Source organism: Bos grunniens, chromosome 21, assembly GCF_055505025.1.
Source record: "Bos grunniens cultivar Pamir isolate PY7600 chromosome 21, Bosgru_T2T1.0, whole genome shotgun sequence".
NCBI classification, from domain to species: Eukaryota; Metazoa; Chordata; class Mammalia; order Artiodactyla; family Bovidae; genus Bos; species Bos grunniens.
In genome coordinates, this window is record NC_141185.1 from 12,431,508 (window position 1) to 12,449,915 (window position 18,408).

Below are 18,408 nucleotides of genomic sequence, written 5' to 3' on the forward strand. Positions count from 1 at the left end.
TTTGATGTTCACCGTACTATTCATGCTAAGTGACTGAATTTTAGTCAAAGCACATGTATACAGCAGTGATTATAATCTTGAAAATCTACAAACCTAAAACAGCAAAAGCAATTTCCATTCATACATCATACAACACATAAAAATAATCTAGTATTAGGTAAGACTGAACTTACGTATAGCCATTGGTAGAAAAGATGTGCTAAGATATTCAATAATATCCTTGTGCAGAAACGGAGGAAAGGTAGCTAAGGTTGATATCATCGTGTAGGGCAAAGTACTCAGAATATCATCACTGAGAAAGGGGAGCAAACATGTAGTTGTATAAAAGATTGACTGTCCAAGGTCTGCAAAACAAAATCAAGTCATCAGTCATTGAATATCCTGCATTTAACAAAAAAGCTAACTTTACATTTTAAGCTTTTATGAAATGGTTTAAATTGCAAGCAACTATCACTCCCTTCTTTAAGAGTTCTGTATAGCACCTGCACAGTATTTGATAAATGATAGAATTAAAAAATATAAATACAGTTGACTTGTGAACAACACGGGTTTGAACTGTATTAGGTCCATTTTTGTACATGGATTTTTTTCAATAATTATATTATCTGTAGCTCAGATGGTAAAGAATCCACCTGCAATGTAGGAGACTTGAGTTTAAACTCTGGGTCGGGAAGATCCCCTGGAGGAGGGAATGGATACCAACTCCAGTATTCTCGCCTAAAGAATTCCATGAACAGAGGAGCCTGGAGGCCTACAATTCCATGGGGTCACAAAGAGTCAGACACAACTGAGCAGCTAACACTTTTGACTATTTTTTCATCTTCATTTTACAGATCTTTAAACTAAGTGTAGGAGGAAGTTTGTGGTCAATTAGAGATCACAACAAATGGAACCCAAAGAACTAGGATTTGAGTCTTGATTCTATCCAAACCATTTCAGGTCCCTGCCCTTGGGTGAGTCATTTATCAAATCCTTTGTTTTTGAGGCAGAGACAGCAGCAGAAATTCCTGATTTTTTACTGTTTGCAGGGTGAGGGCGAGGGAAGGTGGTTAGTGCCTCTAACTCCTTGAGTTATTTAAAGGTCACCCGTATCTATGACATGAGCTTTTCCTCAACACTTTATCCATCTTCAGTCATATTACTCCCTGATTTTATAAATCAAAAGCACTTTCACATGATAATGAATCCTGAAATCCCTCCAGCATTCTTACCTCCATTACATTTTATACAAGATAACCGTGGCACAAAGATGTTAAATTATTTTCTCATGGGAAGTTTCAGAAAACTCAAGGGCAAGGCTGGAAATAAAACCAGGCTATTTCTGCTCCATCAACTGAACAATCTTCCTACATCTGAAGTCTCAGGCAATGAGGTAATTGGCATCTTCCAGCACAGTGGCAGATTCAGCATACACCAACGAAAGGAAGCTGTAAACTGATACTGCCCGACCCTGTGCATTTAGTTACAAATATCACAGAAGGACGTGTCCCCTGGTAGTAATGTTTCTATCAACGTTTGTAAGTGATAGGAACAATACCTACCTCACTTTATTAGGATTGTTAGGAGGTTTAAATGAACAAAACGTAAAGTACCTAGCATAGCACACAATGTGTGCTCCACAAGTATCAGATATGAATATTGTTACTATTATTATTACCTGCACAAGGAGTAAAAATAGAAGACATTCAAAAATCATAACTAGCTTTAGAACGCAAGTAGACCAAACCACATCACTCTGAGTATATGAGTATATATTTTCAGATTTCTGCATCTCACGTCATCAGCCAAGTCTTGACAATGAAAACTTGGATCATTTTCGTATCCTTTATAAAAGAAATTATTAGATTTGTTTGTCTGGTAGCAGACTGAGCTTCTTAGTGCTATTTTGATGTTATTTCTGATCATCATTAGAATTAATTTGCCCCCTCGACTGACAGCAGAGAGACACAGTGCACACTGGGAGGTGAGGGTCAGTCGACCTTGGGCTCAAACCGATGAAACAGAAAAGTCACAAGTGTTTTACTAAGAAATGATTGCAGCTGTGCACAATAGACACCTCAGCTGCATTTTAGTCTAGGTACAGAACACTGGCACGGAAAGGAGCCTGAAGCCCCCCGGAGTAATTTTCATATGAGGAGGCTGAGGCCTGAAAATGGAAGTGTTTGCCCAAGATCACGTGAGAGTAAGCAGCTGAACCACAACAAAAACGCAGTTCTGCTGGGTACACTACACTGCCCCACGTGAGGACACAGCCTCCAGCCCTGAAGGCAAGGCTTCTCCAACTCAGTGCATAGAAAAGTCACCCAGAGAGCTACTTAAAAATTCAGATCCTCAGGACCCACCCCTCAGTCATTCTTGTTCAAAAGTTACAGCTCGGGAACCAGAATTCCCTGCTTCCAGCTTCCTTGGAAATTCTGATGCTGTTCACATCAACCAAAGCAGTGTTGTACTGTTTTATGAACCTCCCTGGTGCCTGGAAAATCCCATGGACGGAGGAGCCTGGAAGGCTGCAGTCCATGGGGTCACTAGGAGTCGGACACGACTGAGCGACTTCACTTTCATTTTTCACTTTCATGCACTGGAGAAGGAAATGGCAACCCACTCCAGTGTTCTTGCCTGGAGAATCCCAGGGACGGGGGAGCTTGGTGGGCTGCCGTCTCTGGGGTCACACAGAGTCGGACACGACTGAAGTGACTTAGCAGCTGGTGACTCAGATGGTAAAATGTCTTGCTTACAATGTGGGAGACCTGGGTTCGATCCTTGGGTTGGGAGATCCTCTGGAGAAGGAAATGGCAACCCACTCCAGTACTCTTGCCTGGAAAATCCCACGGACAGAGGAGCGCTGTGGGCTACAGTCCACGGGGTCGCAAAGAGTCAGACACGACTGAGTGACTTCACTTTTTCTTTCTTTCTTTCTAAGGGATGGTCTAGTGAGTTTTTTCTACCTTCTAAGATCTGTTATGCAGAATAAGAACACAGCCCATAGATAATAGGAAAGAGGAAGGTCACAAAATAGCTGTGCATATAAGAGTAAAAATATAAATCATCTTCCCTGAAATTGTCACAATTTACACATGAATTGCCGTTAGATGGGCTGTAAGATACCAAACAGAATGCTTTTATCTCAGTCACCGATCCCTAACAAGAGGTCCACCCCAGGGTCAGAAAGGCAGTCACAAAGGAAAAGCACAGGCACGTCCATCACCGCAGTCAGCTCCAGGAACATTATATTCAGAGAGACATCACCTCTAAGTTCTCAGCTGGGGTAGGATCACAACAAAAGTGACTAGGCTTAAAACAGCAGCAAAATTGTACAATAAACAAACTCACAAGTTTCTACATTTTTGTATATTCACTGTAATATAGAATCGCAAATATAAAAAATTAATAATCATTATGTCATCATTTTTCTAAAAGCAGGCTTTAAATGTTTGTTTAAGAACACATCTTACTAAATAAACCATTGAGAATTCTCTTAGGAAAGTTAGCCATAACTAAAAGACAAAATAACCCCCCCCACCACCAACCCATTTCCCAAATTTCAACTTTTTGTGCAGTGAAACTTTGGTTATCATACCTCCATGGACCAAATTATCAATGCTTTTAAAGTTAAGACAACTGACGCATTAAAAGCTCACTTGCTGCAAAAAAAAATCCTTTTTTCTCCCACACAGTAAGTCCCCTACATACAAACTCTCACATTACGAATTTTCAAATATGCGAACGTGCCCCTGTATGCCAGCTGTGGTACTGAACTACTGTACTTTTCAAGGTACTGTTTAATAAGATTTAAAATGCTCTCTTTATATCTGTGTTTGCTTTTTATGTATTATCTATGTGAAAAGTATTATAAACCTATTACAGTACAGCACTATATAGCTATGACTGTGTTAGTTGGGTACCCAGGTTAACTCTGTTGGACTTATGAACACACTGGACTCACAAATGTGCTCTCAGAACATAACCCATTCATATGTAGAGGACTTACTATATTTAATACTTAAGCAGTAGATACTACTGAGCTCCTTTTTATGGGTTGGAAGAATCTGGTAAGCATGCAAGCTAATGAAATTGACTAAAGACTGCAGAAAGGGGAAGAGTTAAGCAAAGAAGCATGCTCTTGGGCTTCTGTCATAAAGCATCATTAATACATGTATAATATACACCATACACAGCATGCATATACTATACACAGCATACAGCACCACTATACACTGTACCATGTGGTCAACATTTTCTAAAAACCACTGATAGTTAAATTTGGAAAAGTTCCTAGAGATTTCTTCATATCTAGCCTCCTGGGTTAGGAGACAGGAAAAATGAGTCCCAGGGAGATTCTGTGATTTGCTCCCCAAAATTACTGAATTAGTTAGTAGACTTGACGTGTCCTTCAAGCTCCACCTCTTACATTTTTCTGGGGGTGGACTAGTTTTTAAAACAACCCCCAAACCATAATTTCAACCAGTCTCCCTGATAAGCAGGTCAGGGTGAATAAGAAAGTTCCTTTTATACTTTTCCTCCCTTCTCAAGCCCATTGCCCCCAGTGTAGACCCACTTGGGTAACATCCCTCTGCCTATAAAACAGCAAAAAATGATAGAACAAATGATAGAAAACATAATTAAGTTTCAGTGTAAGAAAGGCTTTAGCCACACAAAGACCTTTCAGGCAATGTATTATAGTAACTGCAAGGGTCTCCAGTATCCATAAGCGTACACGTATATTTTCAAAAGTTTTGATTAAATGCTCACCATGTTGGCCATGCTGTAGTAAAGGAACTAGATCCAGGAGAGTCACCAAAGTCACGTAGAGGCCTTGATAGTCCAAAGAAGGGTAGTCTGACAAGTGAGCATCACGACTTTGCAGGCCACGTTCAGAGGGTGCATCTCGCAGGACGCTGTAAAGGAGGGAGCGAGTAACAGTAGGGTTGATGGAACTGACCTGCGGTCTTAGAGATGGGGTGAGTGGGAATGGCACAGGAAAAAGACACATGGTCATGGGCACTGTCAAATTGGAGGCATCTTGGTTTTCCTTCTTCCCTGTGCGGGACAAAATGCTGTTGGGGGGACAAAGAAAAAAAAGAGACAACAAAGACACAAAGAACAGCACATTACATTGAAATGACACTCTAAAACAAATAATAAAACACCAGATATGTCCCACATAAGATGCAATTGCCACACCAGCAGCATCTACCAATCTAATACAGGTCACACAGCTTCATGCTCAGAGATACCAATAATTAAGATTTATTTTGTGGAAGTTGCATTGCATCTCATGTGTTATCTGGTTAGTAAGGAGCAAAAATATAAAAATGCATGTTTCAGTGCCAAACCCATGTTTTACAGTTTATTGATTTGATGAAGGAGGGGGTTTCCTGGAAGGAAAAATCATGGCTTTAATGAGTTAGGGCTTTTATTCCTAATTAAAAGGAGCCTTCAAAGCAAAGGAAGTTTTCAGCAAGACTGTCGTAATCAGGTAAGTAAAAACCTGCAAAATATAGGTATGGCACTTGCAGAAACATGTTTTAGCAAAGAATAAACATGTGTGTTTATTAAGAAAGTCTTAAAAATCACATGTTTATTGCATCAAAATAATGTCTATATGTATATTATGATACTGTTTCATGACATTCTGTCAGTATCATTTGAGATAATGAAGTTTAAACAGGCATATGAATTTAGAAATAATACATATTTCTAAAATGTTAGCTAAACTACATTGGAAAAGCTATAAAATAATATAGAGTAGATGGTCCGTAGCATATGTTTGTGAACTAATGATAATGGTTATTTATGTGTGTTTTTTAAATTTTGCATGTTGGGGAGGAAACATTTTATTTTATGAATACGAACAGTGGTTTATTAAATAGTTACCTTCAAAATTCTAAAGACTAAGCAAGCAGTATCTGCCACATAGCTGCACATCATACAATAAGATCGTGTATGTTTCTGCTTCTACTTACGTTATTATTCAACAAAACTCACTAAAAACTAAAGGAAAGATAATTTACAAAGTTAAAAAAAGTTTAATGGGAATAAAAAGAAATTCTTTGAAAAAATTGGCTTTCTTTTAGCATTAATTTTTAAATAAAAACCTTTCAGGAAAAGCAATAAAGCAGAAAAGTTGTTAATTTAAACATAGAAGAAATGACTGCTTAGCCAAATGTTTAGGTTTTTTTAAATTAGGCTATACTTTTTAATCATTAACGACAATAGCTATACATTGTAATGATAATATCTGCTGCACTTACAAAGTGCTTTGATAGAGTACACTTCTATGTTAATCAAAATAGATACCAATTTTAAAATATTTCATTACATATTTTATACTTATTCTATGTGCATCAAACATTACTAAGTTCTTAGTTAATGCTATTACATTTACAGTTTTACAGTAGTGTGAAGAATTGGTTAGTGTCAAGCATGCTTGCTATTTCAAATTTACATTTATTTTTATTTACTCTTAGTGCAAAATATGTTACAATGTAAGAAAAATGACTACATGCTTTTTATTTTCCATGTGCCTAATTTACCTCGATTTCCTTTGTCTTCTGTTACCCAATGTCCAGGGGAAAAACAATTAATAATAATAAAAATAATTTCAGAATAGTTATGTTATAATTCTTAGCAATAAGTAGCTTAAGATTTAGAGTAATTTTTTTTCATTTTTAAAGGGATTTAATATACCTTTTTTGTGTGTGATGTATTTTACTCTGTAGTCTTACACTTTACAATGGGATAATATCAACATTCCAGTTACCCCTGTCTGCCTACATCTACCATAAATACCATCAGATTTTCCATTAGATTTTATATTTTCATCATAAAACTCAATTACTCCTAAAAGTACCACCTTTAAATGTTAAATTCTTGATAAACCCACTCATCAAAAATCTGTTTTAACACTATAGGATTTTTCCCACTGAAAATTTCCTTAAAATCACAATGGAAATAAGTCAGAAATATTATTTACCAAACTTCAACCCTAAATCAGCTTACTACCAGCATCCTTCCAAAATTACAAGATGTGGCTCTTACAGAAGTGGCATAAAAAAATAATATTTTGCCTTAGAGAATAAAATTAGTTGTACAGCATACATTAATGCTTTACTTCAAATTAAGTACCTTGTTCTCATCAAACTTTTCCTTGGTAGGGGAAATATAACACATTATTTTTTTCAAATGTACAGTAGTATTTTTCCAAAGTTTGATATAATTTAACAAACACTAGTCACATCAACTTTGGATGTTCTACATTGATATTTTTCCCTTCCTGTATATGCATGGTTCCCAAATGAGAGCAGCACTAACTTCATAATATGCAGGGAGGGAAAAGGTCAGCACTGAAGCAGTCAATTTCTCTCTCACTGCCTTTAAATTTAATAAGTTGGTGAGGTTGAGAAAAAAATGGCTGAAGATGAGTTATCCATGAAACCAGTTTTAAATTACCATTCATGTTTCAATGTAAGGAAATGTTTTCATTTGTGGAAAAACTTAAGAAGGGCTTATGAATAAATGTACAATGCATTGTGATTTCATGATATTTTGTGAAGTTTACTCAGAAAAAAAAAAAAAACTTATTTCCCCAACCAAACTGTCTAACTTGGGAATGATAAAACCATCTTCCCCATCTGAGATTCTTTCCCAGAGGCCTGTACACCCAACCAAAAGAATATTAAGAATTAAGAATGCCCTGCTCAGAAGAGTTTGACCCAGCAGACAACTTTTCACCTTTCCTCTTCACTCATGAGATCCTCATTATCAAGCATATACTTCTAATATAAGAGAAACCAAGAGGAGAACTCTGTAGTTTGGGGAAAGATGTGAAGTTGCCCTGAGGTATTTATAGCACAAAAAATAAATAAATAAACTTTCTATGCCCAAGAATACTGGAGTGGGTAGCCTATCTCTTCTCCAGCAGATCTTCACGACCCAGGAATTGAACTGGGGTCTCCTGCATTGCAGGCGATTCTTTACCAACTGAGCGATCAGGGAGACCCAAACTTTCTATAAGACTATGAATTCTGACATTTGAATCAGATCTACTCACGGCACAAAATTTACTGGATCATGCTATGTATGCTCTAAAGCTACTCTGTGGATTATAAATCATTCATTTGAAGGTCTATATGTTGTTCCTCGGAGAAGGCAATGGCAACCCACTCCAGTACTCTTGCCTGGAAAAGCCCATGGACGGAGGAGCCTGGTAGGCTGCAGTCCATAGGGTTGCAATGAGTCGGACACGACTGAGTGACTTCACTTCCACTTTTCACTTTCATGCATTGGAGAAGGAAATGGCAACCCACTCCAGTGTTCTTGCCTGGAGAATCCCAGGGACGGGGGAGCCTGGTGGGCTGCCGTCTGTGGGGTCGCACAGAGTCGGACACGACTGAAGCGACTTAGCAGTAGCAGCAATACGATGTTGTTCCTAAACCATTAGATATTAGAATTCAGTTATGATTACTGAACTGAAACTAGAATCCCCTTTAAAGATTTTCTAAAGAGCTGACAGCAAGTAGATTGCCCCAAACATAATGATTTTTTTAAAGATGTGTGCGCTAGCAGTTTGAATGACACCAGAAGAATGATCTAGGGGAAGGAATTCTAAAAGAATATTTGAAATAGGAAGACAATAAGGAAGCTTTTAAATGCTCTACCAGTCAAAAGGCAAGATCCCTATAGAAGACCTTAGATGTTTAAAATATGGTCCCAGAGGGCTTCTAATATAAAATAGGCAGATTCCTATGTAGTAATGAGGAGCATTAAAAGAGATTAAATTCAGCCACTTCTAAGGCTAAAAGCAAACAAAAAACTAAACTCTGAAGTTGTGTATAAATCGTGTGTCCATTTCCACACTTAGATCCCTACTGAATTAAAATGAGGACAACTCAGCACTCACACAAATCTTACCCAGGACCCCTGGTCACTGCTAGATTAAGTAAATGCTCTAGAAGAGTTCCTATGATGGATGAAACTTGGACTAAAGTCAATCCAATTCAACAAAAACTGATTCCCTTCTAAGAGGGAACATTGCTCCAGGCTCAAGGGCTAGCGAGCCGGGTAATATTGAGGAACTGCCTTCCGCTCCCCTACAGTTTGGGGAACCTCCATGAACTCTAATATGAGTTAAATTGTGAACTAAGTGGACCTATGTGGACTGTTCAACTGCTGATATAGTCAATTAGGGTCTGCACATTTCTCCACATATAATCTCTCCTCTCCTATGGATTAAACTAACTGAAGTTAAACATCTAGCCTAACCTCTGCCTTTGAAAATATATACAAAACTCTACTGAAATCACAGACAGTAATGTGCATGCATGAATATCAAAGGACTATTACTCTAAAAATGCAATTCTGATGCTGCTGAAACTGCCGGTGGCATATTTGAACTTCATTGAGAAAACCCAAATAGAAAAACAGAAGTTTACTGCAAGAATTCACCCTTAATGTTTTCTGCTTTCTTATAAAGAATCTGAATTCTAAAAGCAAGAAATATTAAATACTCTGTGTATTAAATATGTAAAATGCAAAGGAAATAAACTTCTTATTAAGTAGAGAACATTACTGTCAAAAAATCTTGGATACCAAATACTTAGACTGTCTTATTTGTCTTGAACTTTCTAATAGTATAAGAAAAATAAAGAATTTTATGCTTGTTACATATGATAATATGTATGATTATTATGGACATATAAACCAACAGTGAAAATGATCATAATTTGGCCTAGTACACAGAATAACAGTTGTAAATTCTGTATTACTGGAAATATTGGGAAGTAAACAAAAGACATGAAAATTTTTTAAAAACTGAGGTTGTATGCAGGTCAAGAAGCAACAGAACCAGACATGGAACAACGGACTGGTTCCAAATTGGGAACAGAGTACTTGAAGGCTGTATATTGTCACCCTGCTTATTTAACTTATATGCAGAGTACACCATGACAAATGCCAAACTAGATGAAGCACAAGCTGGAATCAAGATTGCCGGGAGAAATATCAACAACCTCAGATATGCACATGGAACCACCCTTATGGCAGAAAGCAAAGAGAAACTAAAGAGCCTTTTGATTAAGCTGAAAGACGAGAATGAAAAAGCTGGCTTAAAACTCAACATTCAAAAAACTAAGATCATGCATTTGGTCCCATCACTTCATGGCTAATAGGTGGTGAAACAATGGGAGCAGTGACCGACTTTATTTTCTTGGGCTTCAAAATCACTGCAGATGGTGCCTTCACCCATGAAATTAAAAGATGATGCTTGCTCCTTGGAAGAAAACCTATGAACAACCTAGACAGCACATTAAAAAGCAAAGACATTACTTTGCTGACAAAAGTCCATCTAGTCAAAGCTATGGTTTTTCCAGTAGTCATGTATGGATGTGAGAGTTTGACCATGAAGAAGGCCCAGCGCTGAAGAATTGATGCTTTTGAACTGTGGTGTTGTTGGAGAAGACTCTTGAGAGACTCTTAGAAAGCAAGGAGATCCAACCAGTCCATCCTAAAGGAGATCAGTCCTGAATATTCGTTGGAAGGACTGATGTTGAAGCTGAAACTCCAATACTTTGGCCACCTGATGCGAAGAACGGACTCCTTGGAAAAGACTCTGATGCTGGGAAAGATTGAAGGCAGGAAGAGAAGGGGACAACAGAGGATGAGATGGTTGGATGGCATCACCTACTCAATGGACATGAGTTTGAACAAGCTCCAGGAGTTGGTGATGTACAGGGAAACCATGGGGTCGCAAAGAGTCTGACACGACTCAGTCAGACACAACTGAGCGACTGAACTAACTGACTAACTGAGAAAGGCAAAGAGAAGGCAGAAAAGGCCTTGGGTTCAGCCCACAAGTTGAACCTGAAAGTATTAAAGCCCAAGGAGTAATATGTTATACTCCTCAGTGTCTTCCCACTTCTTCCCATTTGCTGGGTGTGTGCCCTACAAGCTGTCAACTCTGATCTACCAGCCACAACAAATCTCTGAGTGGGGGGCAGAGCTAAAATCTCTGGCAACAGAAACACTGTCCACATCACCTCAGATATGGCTCATAACTTCCAAAAGGATGGTAAATCTTTGCACTACGCACTTCCTTTCTTTCCTAGATCTTAAAGACAGCCCAAACTGTATTTTATGAATTCATAATGGATGCCAGAAGCAGCACAAGATATTAAGAAGAGGTGGCAAGAATACACAGAAGAACTCTACAAAAAAGATCTTCATGACCCAGATAATCACCATGGTGTGATCACTCACCTAGAGCTAGACATCCTGGAATGTGAAGTCAAGTGGGCCGTAGGAAGCATCACTATGAACAAAGCTAGTGGAGATGATGGAATTCCAGTGGAGCTATTTCAAATCCTGAAAGATGATGCTGTGAAAGTGCTGCACTCAATATGCCAGCAAATTTGGAAAACTCAGCAGTGGCCACAGGACTGGAAAAGGTCAGTTTTCATTCCAATCCCAAAGAAAGGCAATGCCAAAGAATGCTCAAACTACCGCACAATTGCACTCATCTCACATGCTAGTAAAGTAATGCTCAAAATTCTCCAAGCCAGGCTTCAGCAATATGTGAACCGTGAACTTCCTGATGTTCAAGCTGGTTTTAGAAAAGGCAGAGGAACCAGAGATCAAATTGCCAATATCCACTGGATCATTGAAAAAGCAAGAGAGTTCCAGAAAAATGTCTATTTCTGCTTTATTGACTATGCCAAAGCCTTTGACTGTGTGGATCACAATAAACTGTGGAAAATTCTTCAAGAGATGGGAATACCAGACCACCTGACCTGCCTCTTGAGAAACCTATATGCAGGTCAGGAAGCAACAGTTAGAACTGGACATGGAACAACAGATTGGTTCCAAATAGGAAAAGGAGAACGTCAAGGCTATATATTGTCACCCTGCTTATTTAACTTATATGCAGAGTACATCAGAGAAGGCAATGGCACCCCACTCCAATACTCTTGCCTGGAGGATCCCATGGATGGAGGAACCTGGTAGGCTGCAGTCCATGAAGTAGCTGAGGGTCAGACACGACTGAGTGACTTCACTTTCACTTTTCACTTTCATGCACTGGAGAAGGAAATGGCAACCCACTCCAGTGTTCTTGCCTGGAGAATCCCAGGGACGGGGGAGCCTGGTGGGCTGCCGCCTATGGGGTCACACAGAGTCGGACATGACTGAAGTGACTTAGCAACAGCAGCAGAGTACATCATGAGAAACACTGGGCTGGAGGAAGCACAAGCTGGAATCAAGATTGCCGGGAGAAATATCAATAACCTCAGAAATGCAGATGACACCACCCTTATGGCAGAAAGCGAAGAATAATTAAAGAGCCTCTTGATAAAAGTGAAAGAGGAGAGTGAAAAAGTTGGCTTAAAGCTCAACATTCGGAAAACTAAGATCATGGCATCTGGTCCCATCACTTCATGGCAAATAGATGGGGAAATAGTGGACACAGTGGCTGACTTTATTTTTGGGGGCTCCAAAATCACTGCAGATGGTGACTGCAGCCATGAAATTAAAAGACGCTTACTCCTTGGAAGGAAAGTTATGACCAACCCAGATAGCATATTAAAAAGCAGAGACATTACTTTGCCAACAAAGGTCTGTCTAGTCAAGGCTATGGTTTTTCCAGTGGTCATGTACGGATGTGAGAGCTGGACTATAAAGAAGGCTTAGCGCCGAAGAATTGATGCTTTTGAACTGTGGTGTTGTTGGAGAAGACTCTTGAGAGTCCCTTGCACTGCAAGGAGATCCAACCAGTCCATCCTAAAGGAGATCAGTCCTGGGTGTTCACTGGAGGGACTGATGTTGAAGCTGAAACTCCAATACTTTGGCCACCTGATGCGAAGAGCTGACTCATTTGAAAAGACCCGATGCTGGGAAAGATTGAGGGCAGGAGGAGAAGGGGACAACAGAGGATGAGATGGTTGGATGGCATCACTGACTCAATCAACATGGGTTTGGGTGGACTCCAGGACTTACTGATGGACAGGGAGGCCTGGCATGCTGTGGTTCATGGGGTCGCAAAGAGTCGGACACGACTGAGCAATTGAACTGAACTGAACTGAATGGATGCTAGCATTCCCAAAGGCCAAACCAAGTTTTTACTAAAGAAGTACCAGTGGAATATGATAGCTAGCAATAATAAGGAGAAGAAGCATAGCGTAACTGTTCAAAGCGTATACTGTGGCTTAGGAGTCCCAGGGTCAAATCCTAGTTCCAGTGTTTGCCAGATATGTAACTTGGAGCAATTTATTTAACCACTATGTCATTATATGTAGAATGGCTATAATAGTATACTTCTTTCATAGAATTATTATGAAGGGTTAAATGAGATGTAAAGTGCTTAGAACAGTACTTAACATATGATTACTATTGTGTATTATAATATTGCTGTGATAATAATAGCTATATAAATACAGCTATAATAATAAGAGCTAATGGATTAGTACTACCATTTGCAGTGATTGTTGATGTTGTCTCCCTTTGAGGGACTCAGTTTTATTGAATCTTTTTCAATAGCCACTTGAACAAACTGTTTTAATACCAGTTTCACCATTAAAATGTTACTATCCATGATCATATTCTAATTATCCCTTACTCAAGAAAATAGAATCCTCATGTCTTGCAAAATGACTTCAATATGCTAAATTTCTTAATTTTTTGGCACCGTGACTAAGACCTAAGCAGCAAGCTTTGAAGTGCCAAATAGCATATTACAGTTTCTTTGCAAATGGAATTCAGAATTTGCTTCCTACTGAAAAGTGTCTCTCACTTAGAGAGCTTTCATAATTTGTGATAAAGGAAAGTGTTTCCCATTGAGAACCCTGACCTCAAAGACAAAAGGAGAATTTAAGAGAACAGAATCAGATGCTTTGGTGCACAACCTTATCTGATTATTACTGTGAAAACTGAGCTAATTACTCCACTGCCATTGGAAGAGAAATGTCTGTAACAAGGTCCTAAACTTACTATGCAAGTAAGAAATCTACAAATCTGATAAACAGAATCCATTTAACACAGCACAGGGACACTAAGGATGCTAAAGAAGAGACATTTCAAAGAAGAACACAGAGATCGGGGCACTGAAGACTAGAAGCTGACTTGACCCAGTAAGGCTTCTTTCTACAGTGTTCATCCCCACCCCTCCACTCCCGCAACCTTCTCAGCCCCCAGAGGCTTTGCCTCAAACTTCTGGGAAGTCCAGTGCCATGATGGCTTTTCTGAGATGGTAGCCTTTCCCTAATACATGTCCTACAAAACTTTTGCTCTTAATAGACCTGAAAGAAACATTTCCCAAATCAGATTTGGAGCATGAAGATCATAATAATGAGAGAGACAAAGCTTTAGGATCTAATCTCTCATCTCTTCGATATTATGTCCCCGACAACTAAGTCTTTACCTGAAAGGCTCACCTTTGCCTGCCTGTTTTCCCTAGTGCTTCCCTGGCTTCCCTGGTGGCTCAGATGGTAAAGAATCTGCCCACAATGTGGGAGGACCTGGGTTCTATCCCTGGGTCAGGAAGATCCCCTGGAGGACAGAATGGCAACCCACTCCAGTATCCTTGCCTAGAGAATTGCAGACAGAGGTGCCTGGCAGGGTACAGTCCATGGGGTCCCAAAGGGTTGGACATGACTAGCCACTGTTGTTTTGTTGTTTCCCTATTAAGAATTGTGAGGCAGATGGGTTCCTCCTGTCTCTACCTTATAGTCAAAGCAGACAATAGAAAAAGGGCTGCCATGGTTTTGTTCCTGTCCTTCGTGTAGATTGTAAAGCATATTGAACACTTGAAGTGTTACACGGATTAAAAATAATTGTATCATCATAAATGATACTCTGAGAAATAGGAAATACTGCTAATGAACTTAAAATGCTTCATAATTCTGATTTTCTTTAAGACCATTAGTGTTTTCTGTTCTTCATTATAAGCAATATAGGTTCTCCTTTTAATCCCACTCTATATTAGTGGCAAACATAACTGGCATCACCATATGAATCTCTTGAAAAGATGTTCAACTGAGGAAAGCAGGCAGTAGCCATTTATTTCACTTAGGCCTCTGATCTCATCTGCTATATACACACCCAGAAAGCTTGAGTTCAGACTCTTCTGGCAGAGCACTAGAAAACATAAAGCCCTTTAAAACTTTCAGTTCAATAAAAATTTAAGTCCCAATCAATTCAGCAGAACTACCTAAGAATTCTTTCAAAGTACAGGATATTTTAAAGCTTACCTTAACAAGGTCTGAGAAAAGTATTTCAGGGTGTTTGCAATATCTGTTCCTGAAGGTACAGGATAAATGTTGTGGAGGACCCGGTTATGATATTCCTGTAAGTACCGGATCTTGGAAGCAACTAGATAAAAGCAAAAAAGAAGAAGAAGAAGAATCATCTTGTAATATGTATTAGGCATGCAGCACAGGAATTTAATCAGTATCTTAAGAAAAATATGTACATTTTTACTGGAATTCTATGATGGAGACAGTTATAAAAGCCCTTTAATTACTTGTAATTGTATTCAGCACACAAAATTATTTTTAGTTATCTGGCTTAACATTCTATTCACAAATTAGCCATTACTTTTTATAACTAAGAAAGGCAATACTCCAAATCATCTTATAATCATCCCCGTTAGCCTATTATTAGCAAAATAATAGTGGATATATATCTGCCACCAGAGAAGTTCTCTCACATTGAAGAAGGTCTCCCTCCCACATTGCAGGTGGATTCTTTACCATCTGAGCCACCAGGGAAGCCCATGAATACTGGAGTGGGTATCCTATCCCTTCTCCAGGGGTACTTCCCAGGAATTGAACTGGGGTCTCCTGCATTGCAGGTGGATTCTTTATCAGCTGAGCTGCCCAGGATGCCCAAGAATTATACTTAACTAAAACTAGAGAAAACTCAAATGTCTTTGAACAACACTAAAAATCCTAAAACATAGGGAATCCACTGCACAATACCGTCAATAAAAACCAGATTTATAACTCAATAAGTGATCATAAAGTGTGTAGCAATGTTTGAACTGTGAGAATTGTTAAAGTAGATTAACTTGGTGAGTACTAGTAAGAATACAATAATTGGATGATAATAAATTACAAAAAAGGAATGTCACATTTTTCTTCCAAGGAATTTCATGAATCAGGAGACTTCCTCATAGCTTTCTGAGCTTGGCAGCCCAGATCTTCTCAAGACTCAGGAGGGACTAAATAGGCTTATTTACCCTCCTAGACCTACCTGGAGTCATCAGCATTGTCCACATTCCTGACCTGACCTTTGACCTGGCTGCCGTGAATGGCCCAGTTCTAGTCATTCCTCTTTGCAAATCCCAAGGGGCCATGATGATCAACGTCTCTCAGGTCTCCTCTTCCACAGAGCTCTCAACAGTGTCCACTGTCCTTTCAATCTTTAAGGCTACCCAAGGGGCCTTTTAGATGGTATGGCTCACTGTCAGCAGTTAACAGAAGACATATCAAGTGCTGGAGAAGCAAGGCCTTGCGGTTCCCAACAGCCCATGGAAACAAGCTCCTGGATGCATTCTAACTGAAATGCTGGCTTCAGCAACTTGAAGAAAGTCAAATGCTTTTGATAGGCATGGGACGTAGAATCACAGAATGATGAAATAGAACTAGAAGGATCTTAGAGATCTTTTCCCATAACCACGTAATGTTAAAGGTGGGGAAAACAAGGCACATTGGTAGTCAGCAGCTGAGCTAGACTAGAACTTACAGACCCTGACTCCCATCCAAGGCTCTTTCCACTATGACATACTCTTGAACACCATCTGGAGTGAAGTCGATATGCAGATTGTGCATGTTCATTGCATGACATCAAAGCAATCTTCAGCTGCAGTTGGATTAATCATTCATCCTAAATCTCATATACCATTTATCAGATTTGCCTCTTCTTCCTTCTCCTATCTGCACTATTTCCATAATATGGCTAACATTTTCCCACAAAATTGTCTACATTGCAAATAGCACCTTGAGTTTATATAACACATCACCTCTGAAAAAAGCAACAAGTTTATATCCATTGTCTCAATTAACCCCAATAAGTATTTGGTTGTAAGTTTTTTTTTTTCCTGAGATACAGTAAAAATAGATGATAGTGGAAGGGTTTCAATTACATAATTTACAAAAATCCATTTTCTTCTCAGTCTTTTTGATCATCATCTTTTCATCATCTTTTTTAAAAAAAATTACAGGGAACCCCTACATTAATACATAGTTCTGAGTTTCAAGAATCAGACATTTGCTAGGCCAGCAGATGCTTTCTCCACACCCACCATCACAGTAACGCTTTGCTACTCTGACTTATCAAGTCTTAACATTCAGCAGGTTTCTGTCGAGTATTTCAGGAATATCATTAATCATTCTATCGCCTTAAAAAGGTGTTGATAGTGCAGGTTTGGGACAATAAGCTAAATGAGGAGAAAAGTTATAGATCTCCCAAGTCAAAGCTTGCTTGTTATTCAGGAACTACAAAACTTTCAGTACACAATGACAGCCAGCATTCAAAAATGTGAAATGAATGCATATGCTTTTTACAGTTCCTTTCATTAAAATGCAGCAATGACTCTTTTCAATGGGTAACCAAACATGCAAAGGAATGCACAGACAGAGTCACTCCTTTCCCTGAGATCTTGTAACATTTTATAAGCATTCCGTTGTATTGCTTTTGTTTACTTACCTGTTTCTTTTTCTGTATCAGGTTGTAAATTTCTTGACGGTAAAAATTTTACCTTACTCATGTCTCTATCCCAAGCCTAACACAGTGCTTGGCTCTTAACAGACACTCAATATATTTGCAGGTTAAATGAACAAACGAATTATTACTTTAATAACAGCACTATCACTTGAGGTTCTATTGCATATATACCTGTCTCCCACACTAGATTATGGACTCCTTTTACCCCTAATGCCAGACAACTAGTAGGTATTCAATAAATTGATGAGTAAAGACGGGGAAAAAAAGGAAGAAAGAAGGGGGAGAGAAAGAACAAAAATAATGATGACTAATCATTAAAGACAATTTTTTTTAACAGAACCAGTTGGCAAAATGTTCAAGCTAATTTGCTCATTGGTGAATGCAACAAAACCCTAGCAATTATAGATTATTTAACTTTCATGTTTTCTACTATTTGAGAACAGCCAGAAAGGTCCCTGACATACAGCAATTTGTAATTGTGCTCAGAATGTAAGTGAAACTCATTTACGTTCAAACTGTGCACACAAAAGATGGCTGTTTGGCTGAAATAACAGTAGCCACGTGGCAGCTCAGATTTCATATACTTTATTCCACCTGTGTGCCTGAATATTCAGAGAAGGCAATGGCACCCAACTCCAGTACTCTTGCCTGGAAAATCCCATGGATGGAGGAGCCTGGTAGGCTGCAGTCCATGGGGTC

The 18,408-nt window shown here is 38.9% G+C and overlaps 1 protein-coding gene across 6 annotated transcripts in view; it reads right to left on the reverse strand.

Annotated features, from left to right (window-relative positions):
• Nucleotides 1–18,408, reverse strand: part of UNC79 (unc-79 subunit of NALCN channel complex) — a 277,121-nt gene that overhangs the window by 212,198 nt on the left and 46,515 nt on the right. For 4 of the 6 annotated variants that reach the window (XM_086363156.1, XM_086363150.1, XM_086363151.1 and 1 more), the window contains exons 2-4: nucleotides 15,234–15,354; nucleotides 4,750–5,054; nucleotides 174–344 (exon numbers count right to left, since the gene is read on the reverse strand). In XM_086363156.1, coding sequence (XP_086219282.1) covers nucleotides 174–344; nucleotides 4,750–5,054; nucleotides 15,234–15,354 — 597 coding nt within the window. Of the gene's footprint in view, nucleotides 1–173; nucleotides 345–4,749; nucleotides 5,055–15,233; nucleotides 15,355–16,236; nucleotides 16,433–18,408 lie in introns of those variants that run through there. The other 2 variants (XM_086363155.1, XM_086363153.1) reach the window with 2 other exon arrangements.